The 16045-nt window shown below is 32.9% G+C and overlaps 1 protein-coding gene across 2 annotated transcripts in view; it reads left to right on the top strand.

Annotated features, from left to right (window-relative positions):
* LOC114345346 (regulation of nuclear pre-mRNA domain-containing protein 2) overlaps positions 1-16045 on the top strand; it is a 76725-nt gene that overhangs the window by 5871 nt on the left and 54809 nt on the right. For both annotated transcript variants that reach the window (XM_050643416.1, XM_050643415.1), the window contains exons 2-5: positions 4311-4458; positions 9612-9741; positions 9922-10097; positions 13142-13319. In XM_050643416.1, the coding sequence (XP_050499373.1) occupies positions 4311-4458; positions 9612-9741; positions 9922-10097; positions 13142-13319 (632 nt within the window). The remainder of the gene's footprint in view (positions 1-4310; positions 4459-9611; positions 9742-9921; positions 10098-13141; positions 13320-16045) is intronic.

The following is a 16045-nucleotide window of genomic DNA, read 5'->3' as shown; positions in this document are numbered from 1 at the left end:
TTATTTAACCCCTCATCCACAAGAATTTAAATGCATCATTTTCCTTCTACAAAACATTTTACTATAGTGTTCTTTTTATGTTCAAAAAATTGGGCGGGTTTAAAATGAATGGTTTTTGAAAAAAATAAGATCAAATTATTGAGCGCATTTTTAAATTTTCTTAAAAATCTTCCTATTGCTCCATGTAACTCGAAAATGATAAGAGATGCCAAAAAAAAGATGCCATACAAAAATGTAGGTTTCTTCTAGATAAACATTTTGATTTTATTTTTTTAACCGTATCTCTTATCATTTTTAAGTTACATGGAGAAAAAGGAAGATTTTTAAGAAAATTTAAATGTGCGCTCTATAATTTGATCTTATTTTTTTGAAAAAACATTCATTTTAAACCCGCTCAACTTTTTGAACATAAAAATAACACTGTAGTAAAATGTATTGTAGAAGGAAAACGATGCATTTAAATTCTTGTGGATGAGGGGTTAAATATACTTCTCAATTTTTTTCTTAAAATTCGTTAGTCATCAATTTTGCAGCATATCTCGCTTAGTTTGAATGTAATCGACATTTAATATTGCTTATTTGAAAGGACTTTTCAAGCACAATAAAAGGTATGCATAGCATTATACACCTAAAATCGACCGTTTCTCTGTTATTTCAAGTTGAATACACTGATTTGAGCATGCACCAAAAAAACAAACTCTTTTACCTACCATATCTCTTTTTGTGTTATAACTAGAAGATTGAAGAAGGAACGACTCTCTTTGTTTTTTTTTATGAGCTGCAAAAATGTTTTATATAATTTTTTTAATTAGGTGCATTGTTTTTAAGGTATTCGCAAAAAACCGTTTGAAAAGGTGTTATATTATTTCAATGAAAATGGCCAATTTTCAACCACGAATAACTCAAAAAGTATTGAGTTTTCGAAAAAAAATTATAGAACAGTTTTTGCTTAGAATTAGGTTCTCTAGCAACTTCCGTAGTTGTTTAACCAAAAAATTTTCCACCCCCGAGAAGGGGTGGGAACCGCCCCCAAGACAAAAGCACACATCGGCATAAGGTAGACTTTGAATAAGGAGATATTTTCAGGCTATTCCTAAAATTTCATTAAAATCCATGCAGTAGGATAGAATTTGGAGGTTATAACCTGTTCTTGCACTCATTGACTGCACTAATATGGCTCTTCATATATTCCTCTTCCATCTTTCTAAAATATAATATATTTCTGATATTTTAAGCACCTAATTTTTGTTTTTTATAAGACATATTTGAATTTCATTAATGATCCCAATGCTTCATATTATGTTTTGTTTCCTTTTGCATTCTTGCCTTTATCTCCCCTTCCTCATGTCCCTTTTCATTTAATTTTACATCCTTCTTCTTCTTCTTCTTCTTCTTCTTCTTCTTTCAGTACTCTGTCCGATTATCGAACGTTGGCAATCACATTGGCAATAATAACTTTGTTTACAGCAGCTCTAAATAGATTAGCGGTGGTCTCTTGATACCACTCCTGGAGATTTCGGAGTCAGGATGTTCCTCTTCGGCCTGGGCCTCTTCTTCCGGCGATCTTGCCCTGTATCCTGAGGTGTAGAAGGTTATACCTCTCTGGATATCTCATTACATGGCTGAACTATTGTAACTTTCGAATTTTTATTGTTTTTGTTATTTCTGTGCTCTTATTAATTCAATGTAAGACTGTTGCATTTCTTATTCGATCAACCCAACTCTTATTCGATAAATACCCGTCGATAGATCCACATCTCAAAGGCCTCCAATTTTTTCATTAGTGTCTCTGTAAGGGTCCAGCTCTCCATGCCATACAACAATGTGGAGAATATATGAAGACCTTGGGACCAGAAGGGGACAAGCCACAATTTCGTCAAAAATGAGTTAATGTAGAAGTCGCACACTTTAAGGCCATATTAATGTCCCAAACAGAAAATTTCAGCTGATTTCTCATAGATGGCGCCGCTGTAGTAAGTCCCGTTATGTCACCATAACTTTATTTTGCAACAGAAGGAGACAAGCCACAGTAGTAATCAACATGGCGCCGGAACAATCCCGTGCATGTTAATGGAAAATAGACGTTTCTAAATTTGATTCTGAACACAGTGACCAAGATCCGTTTTTAAATGAAAAATCCGAAGATGTCAAAGACTATACAGTATGTGCAAGTAGCAGCGATTCCTAAAACATAAACTTAGGAACGGTATGTTTATTAAATGTGTGGCTTGTCCCCTTATGATATATTTTTCGAACCTAAAAATATTAGGATTGTTCTAAAGGTCGTTTGTGGCTTATCCCTTTTTAGTAAAATACTTACTTTATTGTAGGAAAATGAATAGGTTTATACCCCATAGATTTCTCCAGGTGTCTTGCCAACTCCAGAAAAGAAGGCGCCTTCTAGATGGAGACGTAAGGATAGCTAACGACATAAAAAAATTAATCGCAAGACTAAAAGAAATATAGGTTAAGGATATACAGAGAGAGTCTGTAATTTAGAATAAATTCAATATCTCAAATACTAATTATTTTTTTGAAAAATGCTCAGACCCGTCGATTAGTATTTCAAATTTTCCTTTTTGACATACAATAATAATGTATACAGGGTATCCCAATTTAGAGATATGACGTCATCATTGATTTTCTTAAATGACAACACTGTCATTTTGATAGCTATTTTGATAGGGTGTGTAAAGTTATACACAACTGCAAAATATCAAATTTTTATTCTCTACCATTTACAAGATAATAGAAAATAACAAAGTTATATCTGTAATTTGGAATAAATTCAGTAATTAAAATACTAATTGTTTTCTTGAAAAATGCTCAGACCCGTCGATTAGTATTTCAAATTGTCCTTTTTGACATACAATAATAATGTATACAGGGTGTCCTAATTTAGAGATATGACGTCATCGTTGATTTTCTTAAATGGCAGCACATCATTTTGATAGCTATTTTGATAGCGTGTGTAAAGTTATACAAAACTGCAAAATTTCAAATTTGTATTGCCTACCATTTACAAGATAATAAAAAATAACAAAGTTATGAAAAACAAGTAATCAAATAATAATTGAATTTAATTAATTCAATTAAGCAAATGCTCATAACGTTGCCAGTTGACAATTTGACAATAATTAAATATTATGAGTATTTGCTTAATTTTTTTTTATTTAGCTAATGCCTCGACAATGAATGGCCATTGGCATGGTAGGTACGGTAAATTTTTACAGTTAGGTACCTAGTGTCATGTGTAGTGTGTGTGTTGAGTAAGTGTCTTGTTACTTTGCAATGTCTATTTAACTTTGTTATATATAACTTTGTTATTTTTTATTATCTTGTAAATGGTAGGGAATAAAAATTTGAAATTTTGCACTTGTGTATAACTTTACACACCCTATCAAAATAGCTATCAAAATGACAGTGTTGCCATTTAAGAAAATCAACGATGACGTAATATCTCTAAATTGGGACACCCTGTATACATTATTATTGTATGTCAAAAAAGACAATTTGAAATACTAATGGACGGGTCTGAGCATTTTTTCAAAAAAACAATTAGTATTTGAGATATTGAATTTATTCCAAATTACAGACTCTCTCTGTATAAATACAAAAGGGAAGAAAATAGAACCAAAAAAATTAGGTGCACCTTGCGGTTGCACAAAACAGTGTAGACAGAAATTGGTGCTTGCCAACAGATTCTACCAGATACTGAGAATAATGAACCACTGGAAGACACTGAACATTTGGACCCCTTTTCAGCTGTTGAAAATATTGACAACTGAATTATTTTACTGCTGAATTTTATGTTCATTTTTAGAATATAATTTTTTATACAAAAGGGGATAAGCCTCATATTTTTTTCAAAAAGGTTCAAAAATTCAAAAACCGTTAAATAAACATTTGTGTTACTTTTATTGTGTATTTAATAACATATTTCCAAACGATTATGGGCCTTACTTCCGAGAAAAATGTAAAAATTGGATTTCAGGATTTGAAAATAAGTTTAAAATGATGTTTTCTCCAAAGTATTGTTTGGTGGCATGTCCCCTTCTGGTCCCAAGGGCTTCATATAGCAAAGTATTAATCTGATTTTAAGGTTTTAATTTTACTTCTAGATAAGTAAATTATCAAACTCTAAAACATGCATGTATTTTCTTCTCTTATCTCCAATCTAAAATTGTCTTCCTTTTTCTTTATCTGTTTCTCACATTATTATGTATTTTGTCTTTTCCTTATTTATCACAAGCTCAAATTGTTTTGCCCTTTTACTTGCTCTAAATCATTAACACATTATTTTTTTTTAGGGATGACAAAGTTAAACACAAAATACTTAGGATATTTAAAATTTGGGAGCAAAGAGGTGTATATAATAATGAATTTATATCTGATTTATGTGGGCTAATAAATGTTGTACCCAGCGCTCCAAAAAATGATGAACCACATGAATTTCAGGTGAGTGATCAATTATTAGTTCATATTTGTTTAATTTAAGAAAATCATACAAAGACAATATAGATCAGAAGATTGCAATGTGGATATGCTTTGATAATTTTCTTATTAGTCCATTCTTCGGAGGTTTGGTCTCTAAAGATGAAACATACAAGCTGGATTTTGCATATAATGTCAGTTTTGGGACACCACAAAAGGTACCCATAGGCATCCCCCTAAAAGGGGGAAAATGGAAAACATCAATTTATACTTATAAACATTTTTGTTTGAAATTATCTCAGCTATCTTGCTTAAAAGGTAAATAGATTCAAGGCCGTATTGTCAAATATCACTTGACGATGGTTATTATCAGTTATTATCAGATGTAGGTACCTACTTTTTATGTTTATTATTTATATTATTTGTCTGTGTACTTTCATGCTTAATTGTCTTGTAATTTTTAGCTTATAAATGTTTTATTTTGGTTTGAACTTTTAACATGTTAATTGTATTTTTTTAAATTATCGTACTTGTTTTAAAATTTTACTTACATATTTTGTAAAATGGGTTCTCCCGTAAATAAATAAATAAATAAATAAAACATTTTTCTATGGTGTTCAGATTCTTGGTAAATCTGTTTTCTGTTTAATATTTCTACCAGGCTTTCTTCTTGCGTCATGTATTTTCTCATCGGTCATAATATCCTTATACCAATATCCTGGATACAGGGCCACTGTTTATACAGTAGAATCCCTCTATAACAAGAACTGAAATGGCAGACTAATTACCTCATTATAAGCCAATCTCTTTATATCAGACAACAATATTGTGCATACATATGAATATGTAGTTTCTAAAACATTGACTTCGTATAGTGAAGCCATTCCGTGCAATTGCTAAATATTGTTTGGAGCTTTTGAAAAAGAGTCGGTGGATAAACAGGAAGACGTAGACAGGCAGTGGAGTTTATTACATCACTGGCCTTAATAAGCACACAGATTTTAGGCATTTCCGTATAAAAGCAGCTGGGGTATTTATTTTATAGCCATCACTGCTCCAAAAAGAGGTTAAGAAACATGTTCTTCAATCTCATTTTCCCTCATAACTAGTGTGACCAACTCCAATTCAGTCGAATCCGGGACAAGGTAGAAAAAAATACCTGAATTTCGGGACTTTTTAATGAAAAGCGGGCATTTTTTTTTAGAAGACGATAATTAAAATATAGAAACGAAAAAAGTCCACCGTTTTAGTTCTCGTAGAACTATAATGCCACGATATAAAATGCATGCGTTTTGGATGTGGTATTAGTATTACACTCTAGAAATTGTCGACTTTTTTAGTCCCACCAATTCAATTTGATGTGAATTCTTAGAAGAACAACGTATTAAAAATTTCAAAATAGAATTTTACCAAGCCGTTGAAAATTCGGATGGCCCGGAAGCCTTGTCCAGGACGCCAGGACACGACTTCGTAATTCGGCCCATGTCCCGGATTTTTCGGACTAGTTGGTCACGCTACTCATAACCAAACATGCCTCGTTACAGAGGTGTTATAGTTCTATAGGAATTTCATAGGACACCGAATCTACCTCGTTATAAGCTAAACCTTGTAATACCCGTGTTTGCTCTAGGGATATGCATATATTTTACTCTATATGCATAAGATGCAGCAAACTACACAAACATAGAAGCAAGTTGGGATCTCTCGTCTGACCACACACCAATCATAGCAACAATCAGCACCCACATAATCAAACGACCTGAAATACCCAAGTTGACTTCCCCTAAAACTAATTGGTGTGAATTCAAGTACCAGCTTGACACGAATATAAATCTTGGAATCAGACTCAAAGAAAAAGATGACATAGATAAGGCTATAAACCACTTCACCTGTCAAATTCAGCAAGCTGCATATCGAGCTACACCATCAACTCCAAAGCAAGAAAACAAAAATACCACTTCGAATTATATTAGACAACTAATAGTCGAGGCATAATCCTGTTTCTATGAGCTATGGTTTTAACCATAGCAGGGTTTTCGTACTGGAAGATCGTGTACAGATGCAATATTCGTCATAAAGCAAATTACGGAGAAATCACTAGAGTATAATAGACCAGCATTTCTATGTCTGATTGACTTAAAGAAAGCATTTGACAGAGTAAGACTCAGGGATGTAATCCACCTTCTGTATAATAGAGAAATCCCTCTAGATATCATAAAAACTATTGAGAACATCTACCAAAATAACAAGATGGAAGTCAGAATAGATGGACAACTTACAGAACCTGTAGATATAGGCAGCGGAATAAGACAGGGAGACTCATTGAGTCCTCTGCTTTTCAATTTAATCATGGATGAAATCATCAAAAACGTCAACAAAGGAAGAGGATATAGAATGGGAAACAAAGAAGTAAAAATACTCTGCTACGCAGACGACGCAATATTGATAGCCCAAGATGAAGATAGTCTGCAAAGATTAGTCCACAGATTTAACATAAGAGCAAAAGAATTCAATATGACAATTTCATCTCAAAAAACTAAAACTTTAGTAATCAGTAAAGAACCAATCAGATGCAAAATAGAAATTGATGGTATCAGTAGTGAACAAGTAATGGAAGTAAAATACCTTGGAATTACATTGTAAAGTTACGGAGACCTAGACAAAGAAGTGAGAAATCAAGTACAAAAAGCAAATAGATTGGCAGGATGCCTTAATAACACTATATGGCGAAACCGACATATTAACACTGAGATGAAGTCAAGAATTTATAAAGCCAGTGTAAGACCAATAATGACATATGCATCAGAAACAAGACCCGATACAGCCACAACACAAAGACTACTGGAAACGGCAGAGATGAGAGTACTGAGAAGAATTACAGGAAATACACTGAGAGATCGAAAGAGGAACGAAGATATTAGAAGACAATGTAACGTACAGTGTATAAACGAATGGACACTAAATAGAAAAAAAGAATGGAACAACCATATAACCAGAATGGGGGAGACACGTGTGATCAAAATAGCACGAGATAAATCACCAATCGGCAGAAGAAGTATCGGCCGACCGCGCAAAAGATGGAGCGACAACCTTCCATAGAGGTATCAATCCGCCAATGAACAAGCAGAATTGCTTATAAAGAGGAAGAAGAAGAAGAACTAATAGTCGAAAAGCGAAGAGCAAGAGGTAGGTGGCAAAGAAGCCGCAACATTAATGACAAACACGAATATAATCGATTAACCAGACAATTAAAAACAGCGCTAAATGAAGCACGCAATGCCACATTTGAACACTACATTAGTACCTTGTCTAAAGAAGATCACTCAATATGGAAGGCAACAAAACACTTAAAGAGACCTACAGAACACAACTCGCCAATTAAGAAAGATGATGGTACTTGGGGAAGATCAGACGAGGAAAAAGCTTCAGCATTTGCAGAATACTTAGCTGGTATTTTTAAAGAACACCAAGTAGAGAATAATGATGATGGAAACTTAATAAGAGACTTCCTGGATAGTGCTTGCCCTATGACGCTTCCAATAACACCATTCAATACATCAGAAGTTAAACTAGAAATAGAAAAATGCAATAACCACAAAGCACCTGGATTTGACCTAATAACAGGATTAATACTGAAACATCTTCCGAGAAGAGCATTGGTCATGCTAACTACAATATACAATAGTGCAATCAGACTGACATATTTCCCAATCACATGGAAATTTGCGCAAATAATAATGATTCACAAACCGGGTAAACCTCCAAATAAAACATCATCCTATCGGCCAATCATCTTGTTGCCGATAATGTCTAAGATCTTCGAAAGACTACTACTTGGTAGACTGAAGAATGACATTAACCTAGATGTAGAAATACCCACACACCAGTTTGGTTTTAGAGAGAGACACTCCACAACACAACAGACTCATAGAATTATAACAAAAATCCTTACTGCTATTGAGGAAAAAAAATATTGCACAGCGGCATTCTTAGATGTAGAAAAGGCATTTGATAGAGTATGGCATACTGGACTTTTATACAAACTCAAATGTATTCTTCCAACCCCCTACTACCTAATCATGAAATCCTACATTGAAGATCGTTACTTCCAAGTAAAATATAACACAGCAACTTCCACATATTTTCCCATTAAATCAGGTGTACCACAGGGTAGTGTCCTGGGCCCTCTCCTTTACCTATTATTTACCGCAGATATCCCAACCACTGAAACAACCCAAATCTCAACATTCGCTGATGACACCACCATAATCGCTGTCAATGAGGACCCTATTATCGCGTCTGCACAACTGCAAAACCACCTTGACCAATTGGGAACATGGCTCAACAAATGGAAGGTGAAAGTAAATGAAACGAAGTCAACCCAAGTTACATTTACAAACCGAAGAGATGTATGCCCAACAATAACACTAAATGATACACAATTACCAGTCAGCACACAAGTCAAATATTTGGGACTAACCCTTGACAAAAGATTAACATGGAAGCCGCACATCCAAGCCAAGAAAACCCAGATCAACATCAAAATACGACAAATGAGCTGGCTTATTGGTCGAAAATCAAAACTCAATATTGAAAATAAACTGCTCCTGTATAAAACTATGATAAAACCAATTTGGACCTATGGTGTTCAACTCTGGGGATGCTCAAAGCCATCAAATATCAAGATAATACAAAGAGTCCAATCAAAAATATTGAGGATGATATTCAACGCACCCTGGTATGTAAGCAATAAAACCCTACACGAGGACTCAGCTATACCCTTGGTAGAGGAAGAAATTCCAAGGATCACAAAGAGCTACCTTGATGGACTGAGAAGTCATCCAAATGATGAAGCAAGACTTCTGAACACTCCTCCCGAATTCGCAAGACGACTGAAGAAACTATAGCCAACAGATTTAATAAATTAAATATATACATATTGTGATCAAATGTAAAAAATTATAATAGGAGGGTTGCCACAGGGCAGCTTCTCCCTCATGTATTTAACATTCAAACTATTTGCTTATAGCTTCGATGAAGCAGATTGTAAATGAAAATATGTAATAAAAAAAAAATATGCATAAGATATTTGATCTTATGTAGAATTTTTTCGTTAGTGTTTATTTTCATTATGTTTTTGTATAGTAGTGGTCAAAATAATGTTTCTATTGTTTCAGCCAAGTTATGTGATAGGTAGGATTAAAACATGTGCAAGGCTGGAGAAAGATACAGATACTAAATTGAAAATATTGAAAGAACATAATCCAAAAATACAACTAGATGATGGTCTTTTGGCATCTCTGAAAGGTTGGTATTTACGATGTTATTTATGTAGTTTTATGTCAATGATAACAACATTTATATAAAAATTATGTTTTAGACTATGACAAAAAGTTTCCTCCTTTATAGCAAAGCGTAAAGATGCTTTAAAAATAAAGCACGAAATGCTTTAAAGTTTTAAGAATTAAACTTCACTTTTGATTTTAGATCGTGCTAATGTGGATGATGTAGAAAGAGAACTCGAAGTGTATATAGCACACATCAATGATTATATGCAGGCGTTAAGATCAGAAGTTAAACAAAGAGAAAATCTAATCAGCATCTTAAAGCAAGCAGAAACACAACTAGAAGCCGATCGGAAAGATGTCAAAGTCGTAGCAAATGTAAGTTCATCAAAATTTAATAAACATACAGTAATCCCTCTTCAACCGCGGGGGTTACGTTCCGGAGAGAAAGGTGCGGTTGGTGAAACAGTGGTTGGCGAGGGATCCACGATCCAAAGAAGAATATGACATATAATTCCAATTTGGATACGTATATTAGTACATAGAAAGAAATATGATGAAATTGCATATTTGTGAAATAGTATTATCATATCAACAAAAATAACGACGCTGACATCAGCGTCTACATACAAAGTGAGTTTTATGTATGGAAACACTCAATTATCTCGAAAACGGCTGGGAAGATTTTTATAGATTTTGGTAAGTAGGGGTTTTCTAATGCGGTCGATATTATAGTGCTAATTACATTGTTGTCATATTTTCCCTTTTTCTGGAAATCTAATGAACCTTCTTATTTCAAATGGAACACCCTATATATTTTTTGCGTTTGAAGTACTTAAGAAATACTGATTATTGTTCATGTTATATTCCCTATACCTAAATGCCATAATTTCGGAGTTATTGCTACATTTATTTTAAAAAAAAATTAAACAAATTATAAAAATCAATTTTTTTGGCCCGGGTAAACACTATTTTAGGTTGTTTGGATCATTGGGAACAAAACAGATCTTTTATAATTTGTCTCTAAAATTAATCGTTTCCGAGTTATAAACAATTTAAAACTGAAAAAAATCGAATAATGACGATTTTCAAGGTTTAAGAACACAAGTAAAAAATATAATTTTTGAAATTACAAAGTACCTAAATTCAAGTCCAACTCTTCTTCTAATAGCTTGCCATAATATTTTTTGCCTCGTTTTATTCTATAACATTGCTTTTTAATTTTTAATGAAGTGCATATGAGAAGACGGGCGATCGGGCTGCATTAATAACTAAAAAACAATGTTTTAAAATGAAACAATCTCAAATTACTTATCGGAAACTGATAAAATAAGACTTGAGCTTGAATTTGGGTACTTCGCTGTTTCAAAAATAACATTGTCAATTTGTGTTCTTGAACCTTGAAAATCGTCATTATTCGATTTTTTTCAGTTTTAAATTGTTTATAACTCGGAAACGATTAATTTTAGAGAAAAATTACAAAAGATCTTTTTTGTTCCCAATGATCCAAACAACCTAAAATAGTGTTTACCCGGGCCAAAAAATTTGATTTTTATTATTTGTTTAAATTTTTTTTTTAAATAAATGTAGCAATAACTCCTAAATTGTGACATTTAGGTATAGGAAATATAACATAAAAAATAATTAGTATTTCTTAAGGACTTCAAAACTCAAAAAATATACAGGGTGTTCCATTTGAAATAGATTTATAGTTCATTAGATTTCCAGAAAAACGGAAAATATGACAACAATGTAATTAGCACTATAATATCGGTCGCATTAGAAAACTCCTACTTACCAAAATCTACAAAAATCGTGCAAGCCGTTTTTGAGATAATTGAGTGTTTCCATACATAAAACTCACTCTGTACACCGGTACTTTAAGCCTTGGGAACTATCAACTAATTGCCGTAGTATTGCTACTAAGAACAAGCGCCAGTGACGTATCATGAGTAATTTAACGTGACTGGTCAAATTATAAAAAATATATAAAAATAATAAAATATTCTCATTAAAGATTCAACAGATATCGCAACCGCGGATAAGCGAAACCGCGGTTGATGAGTCCGCGGATAACGAGGGATTACTGATACTGTTATGCTCTGTATTTCTCTCTGTTATGAGATTGATCAGCAAATTCTTATTTTGATTAATTACTTAATTATTTCAATTATTACTTATGTAAAACAAAACCAAAATTAAATTAAATCTTCTAATAAATTTTATTCTCAGGGCTATTTTAATTTTAATGCACTACCTTCGGTTTGTGGCTTCTAGTATCTCTAGTTTCTTACTTCTTCCAGGGACAAAACAGGGAAATAACACACTCGATGTCATATAAATGTTATAAATATATTTTATTTATCCAATATACCATAAATATAAGATTTAAAAATTATACTAAACTTCAATTCTGTTGCAACCTTTTCTCATCTAATAAATTAAGCTTTAATTCTGATATCTCCTTTGTTTTAACAAAAATTTTATTTAAATAATTCGTTAGACTATTCTTACAAAAAATACTAAAATTTACTTTTCTCCTTTTGAATTGATTACTTATTTCTTCTTTAAATTTTGGAATGACTAAATTATGCTATAATAGAACTGTTCAATACAAAAATGAACAAATATGGTGTGGATATAAAAACAACTCTCTCCGTTTCACAATTAATTTGACTAACCTTTTTGTTTCTTCTTTAGTTCTTCTCCCGGATTGCGTAGTCCTCGATTCTCCCACACGTGCTCCTAGGATGTTGCGAAAGGTCCCTCTCGTCCAAACTGCTTCACTAACAAACAAACAGGACTCGCTCGAATTTTCTACTCAGTTTTCTCTATGCTCGATATCTTGTGCAAATTGATACCAATCGGCTACTCGTTCTAGACAGAAACAGGAATCTCCTCGGATACAAGGAAAATTAACTTCTCAACTCGGTCAACGATTTCGTTTGAACACAATTCTGCCCGCAAAGGCCAACTTCACCACTTTACACCGACTTCTCACTTTCCAAAAACTGGACTGTTCTCTCCAGATATTAATTACACAGTCTCATTTTTTCTCTCCTCAAACTCAGACTCAACACTCTCATCCCCACCATCTATCTTTCTCCGCCAATCACAAACATCCTCTCTTAAGTCCGTTCAGAGACCCATTAACAAACTACCTTAACGATTTCACTTCCCGCGAAAACACTGTTTACTAACTAAATTATAATATTTACAATTTTTGGTCATATACAGAGCGATGAAAATCTATGATTTCGTGGTCTCTGATATAAATTTATTTTCTAAATTTTTCCCAAAAAAAAATTATACAACAATACATACATTTATTATTTCTTTTAAATACAAAGAGGTGACAGAATTAAAAACTCTCTATTTGTTTTATATCATATATCTATAGTTTCATTTCTTTTAATTGTTAGGCATACAAGATGTTTGGTTTGAGGGTAAAAACCTTCCAAAGGAAACTAGAAGAACACAAACAAACACTGTCAAGTCCAATACCTTCACCAGATATCAATGCTCCATCACCTAGTCCAGATTCTGATCTTGATTTACCCGAAGAGGCAGCAGATGAAGTAATAAATACCATCAAAAAAGGTAATTTTTATATATACATATCATTTCATAATACTGAATCTTTAGAATCAATAATTTTGTACACACTAGTATCAAAACGGAAAACGCGTTCCAAGATTGCAGCTTTAATTTTGAATATTTTGTTGAAATATTTGGCACACATATTCGTAATATAGTAAACAATGGCGGTACAGAGCCGAATTTGAGAAATATGTTAGTATGTGGAAATTACTCTATAATTAAATAATATATTACAAAAACGAGCCTGTACCGCCACTTAGAAGAACAAAAAATTACACTTTCTTCAAATAAACTTTTTTATCCCATGTGTAGATTTTGTGTCACATTGGAACTACTAAAATTGATTATGTATTTATAAAAAGAAATCAAAAATATTATAACTGTGTTAATAAGTGTAATAGCACCATTCTCGGATCTGTTCTGTTATCTATATCGATTTCTGTTAAGTGCAGTAGTGTATTATTTTCTAAAATATGGGAATTCTGCCGAATTTTAATTTTGCGAATCTTCCGAAGTACACTAAGCATAAAAATTACCGCACCACCCTAAAAATGGAACATTTTTGATATCTCGTATTTCCTAAACCTATTGTCCAATTTGAGTGATTTTTGAAGTTATACTTCTTTAGGCGCGGTTGAGAGTAAAATTTCATAATACTGCGCGCATGCGCACACAGACAGTATGGCGTTTAGTTGCTATCTTTCAAGTTATGTATAAATATATCAGTGCAAGAAAAGGTGTGAAAAGAATATATTAGTGTTTTTAGTAAATATATTTATTATAATTTTTGTGTCTTTGGATTTGTCTTCCTCAGGAGTAAGATGAGTATTATTAAAACATTTTATTGTATATTTATTATATGTACTTCACCTTGCCTGTTTGTTACCGTGAATTCTCATTAGGTACGTCCGAACCGATACAGACACAGTCCTCGTAGCGTATTTGGTATAGCATTCGGCCAGAGATCGAGAGGTCTTGAATTCGACTCAGGAGCAATCCTATACTTTTTTTTATTTTTTTGAAAGCGGTAAGCACAAAATTAGTTTGGTGTTTAAAAAAAATAAAACAAACTGTTTATAGTATATTTATTTTTAAGAAATCATATAATAGAAGTATAACTTCTTACGTGCTTACAAAGTACACACACATTCTTTTTTTTTTAATATGTTATAGCTTTATTATTCAAGAATATCAGTGTATTAATATTGTTGCTAAACAGGTAAGTGTCATTATATACCGGGTGTAACAATGATAGTGTGTTTTGTTCGGAACACCCTGTGGAGTATTCCAGCGTATATAAAATATTGAAATTAAAACTCAACTGTAGCCTTAGGCTTTCTTAACATTTTGCTTTTTGATTCAATCGCTTATGTTGGATAATAAAAAAGTTAGGTACTTTAACAACTAGCAACGTTCTTCATCAATACAGGGTGTTTCTAAATAAGTCCGACAAACTATAAGGGGTAATTCTGCATGAAAAAATAATGACAGTTTGTTTTATAAACATATGTCCGCAAATACTTTGTTTGCGAGATACGGGATGTTGAATTTTTTCTTACAAACTGACGATTTATTTATTGCTCTAAAACCGGTTGAGATATGCAAACGAAATTTGGTAGCTTTTAAGAGGCAGTTATTGCGCATTTTTTGACATACAACTAAGAATTTTATATTCACCATTGGCGTGCATACGTTTAATATGAGCGGGTAATATGACCCGTATGCACGATAATGGTGAATATAAAATTCTTAATTGTATGTCAAAAAATGCGGAATAACTTCTTAAAATCTACTAAATTTTATTTGGATATCTTAACCGGTTTTAGAGCAATAAATAAATCGTCAGTTTGTAAGAAAAAATTTAACATCCAGTATCTTAGAAACGAAGCATTTGCGGACATATGTTTATAAAGCAAACGGTCATTATTTTTTCATGCAGAATACTCCCTTAAAGTTTCTCGCACTTATTTAGAAACACCCAGTATTGATGAAGAACGTTGCTAGTTGTTAAAGTGGCTAACTTTTTTATTATCCAACATAAGCGAATAAATCAAAAGGGTAGATCAACAACAGATGCAATTTTCATTATAAGTCATTTGATCGAAAAATACAGGAGTAAAGAAACAAACGCTCATATGGTATTCATTGATCTTGAGAAAGCATATGATAGAGTTCCTCGAGAGATTCTGTGGTGGGCACTCAATAAGAAAGGAGTCCCTGGTGAATATGTAAAGATTGTGAGGGATATGTATGAGGGAGTAACGACTAGTGTTAGGACAGGTGTGGGAGAGACTGATAAATTTCATGTGAAAGTAGGATTGCATCAAGGTTCTGTGCTTAGTCCGTATTTATTCTCATTAGTTTTGTACCAGATAACAGCGAAAATACAGGGTAACATTCCATGGTGCTTAATGTATGCTGATGATGTCGTGTTAGTAGGAAATAGTGAAAGAGACTTAGAACAAAAACTGGAACAGTGGAGACAAGCTCTGGAGGAAAAAGGTTTAAAACTTAGTAGGACAAAAACAGAGTATTTGGAATGTTCATTTAAAGATGGAGCTACTACAAATAAAATGGTATCTTTGGATGGTGAAATGATTGTAAAAAGCAATCATTTTAAGTACCTAGGATCGGTATTACAGAGTAATGGAGAAATAGATGGAGATGCATGCAGTAGAATTAGGGCTGGATGGATGAAGTGGAAAGAAGCAAGTGGTGTGTTGTGT

The sequence above is a fragment of the Diabrotica virgifera genome, chromosome 2 (genome assembly GCF_917563875.1).
Source record: "Diabrotica virgifera virgifera chromosome 2, PGI_DIABVI_V3a".
Taxonomy (NCBI): domain Eukaryota; kingdom Metazoa; phylum Arthropoda; class Insecta; order Coleoptera; family Chrysomelidae; genus Diabrotica; species Diabrotica virgifera.
This window is presented reverse-complemented; position numbering and strand designations above follow the sequence as displayed.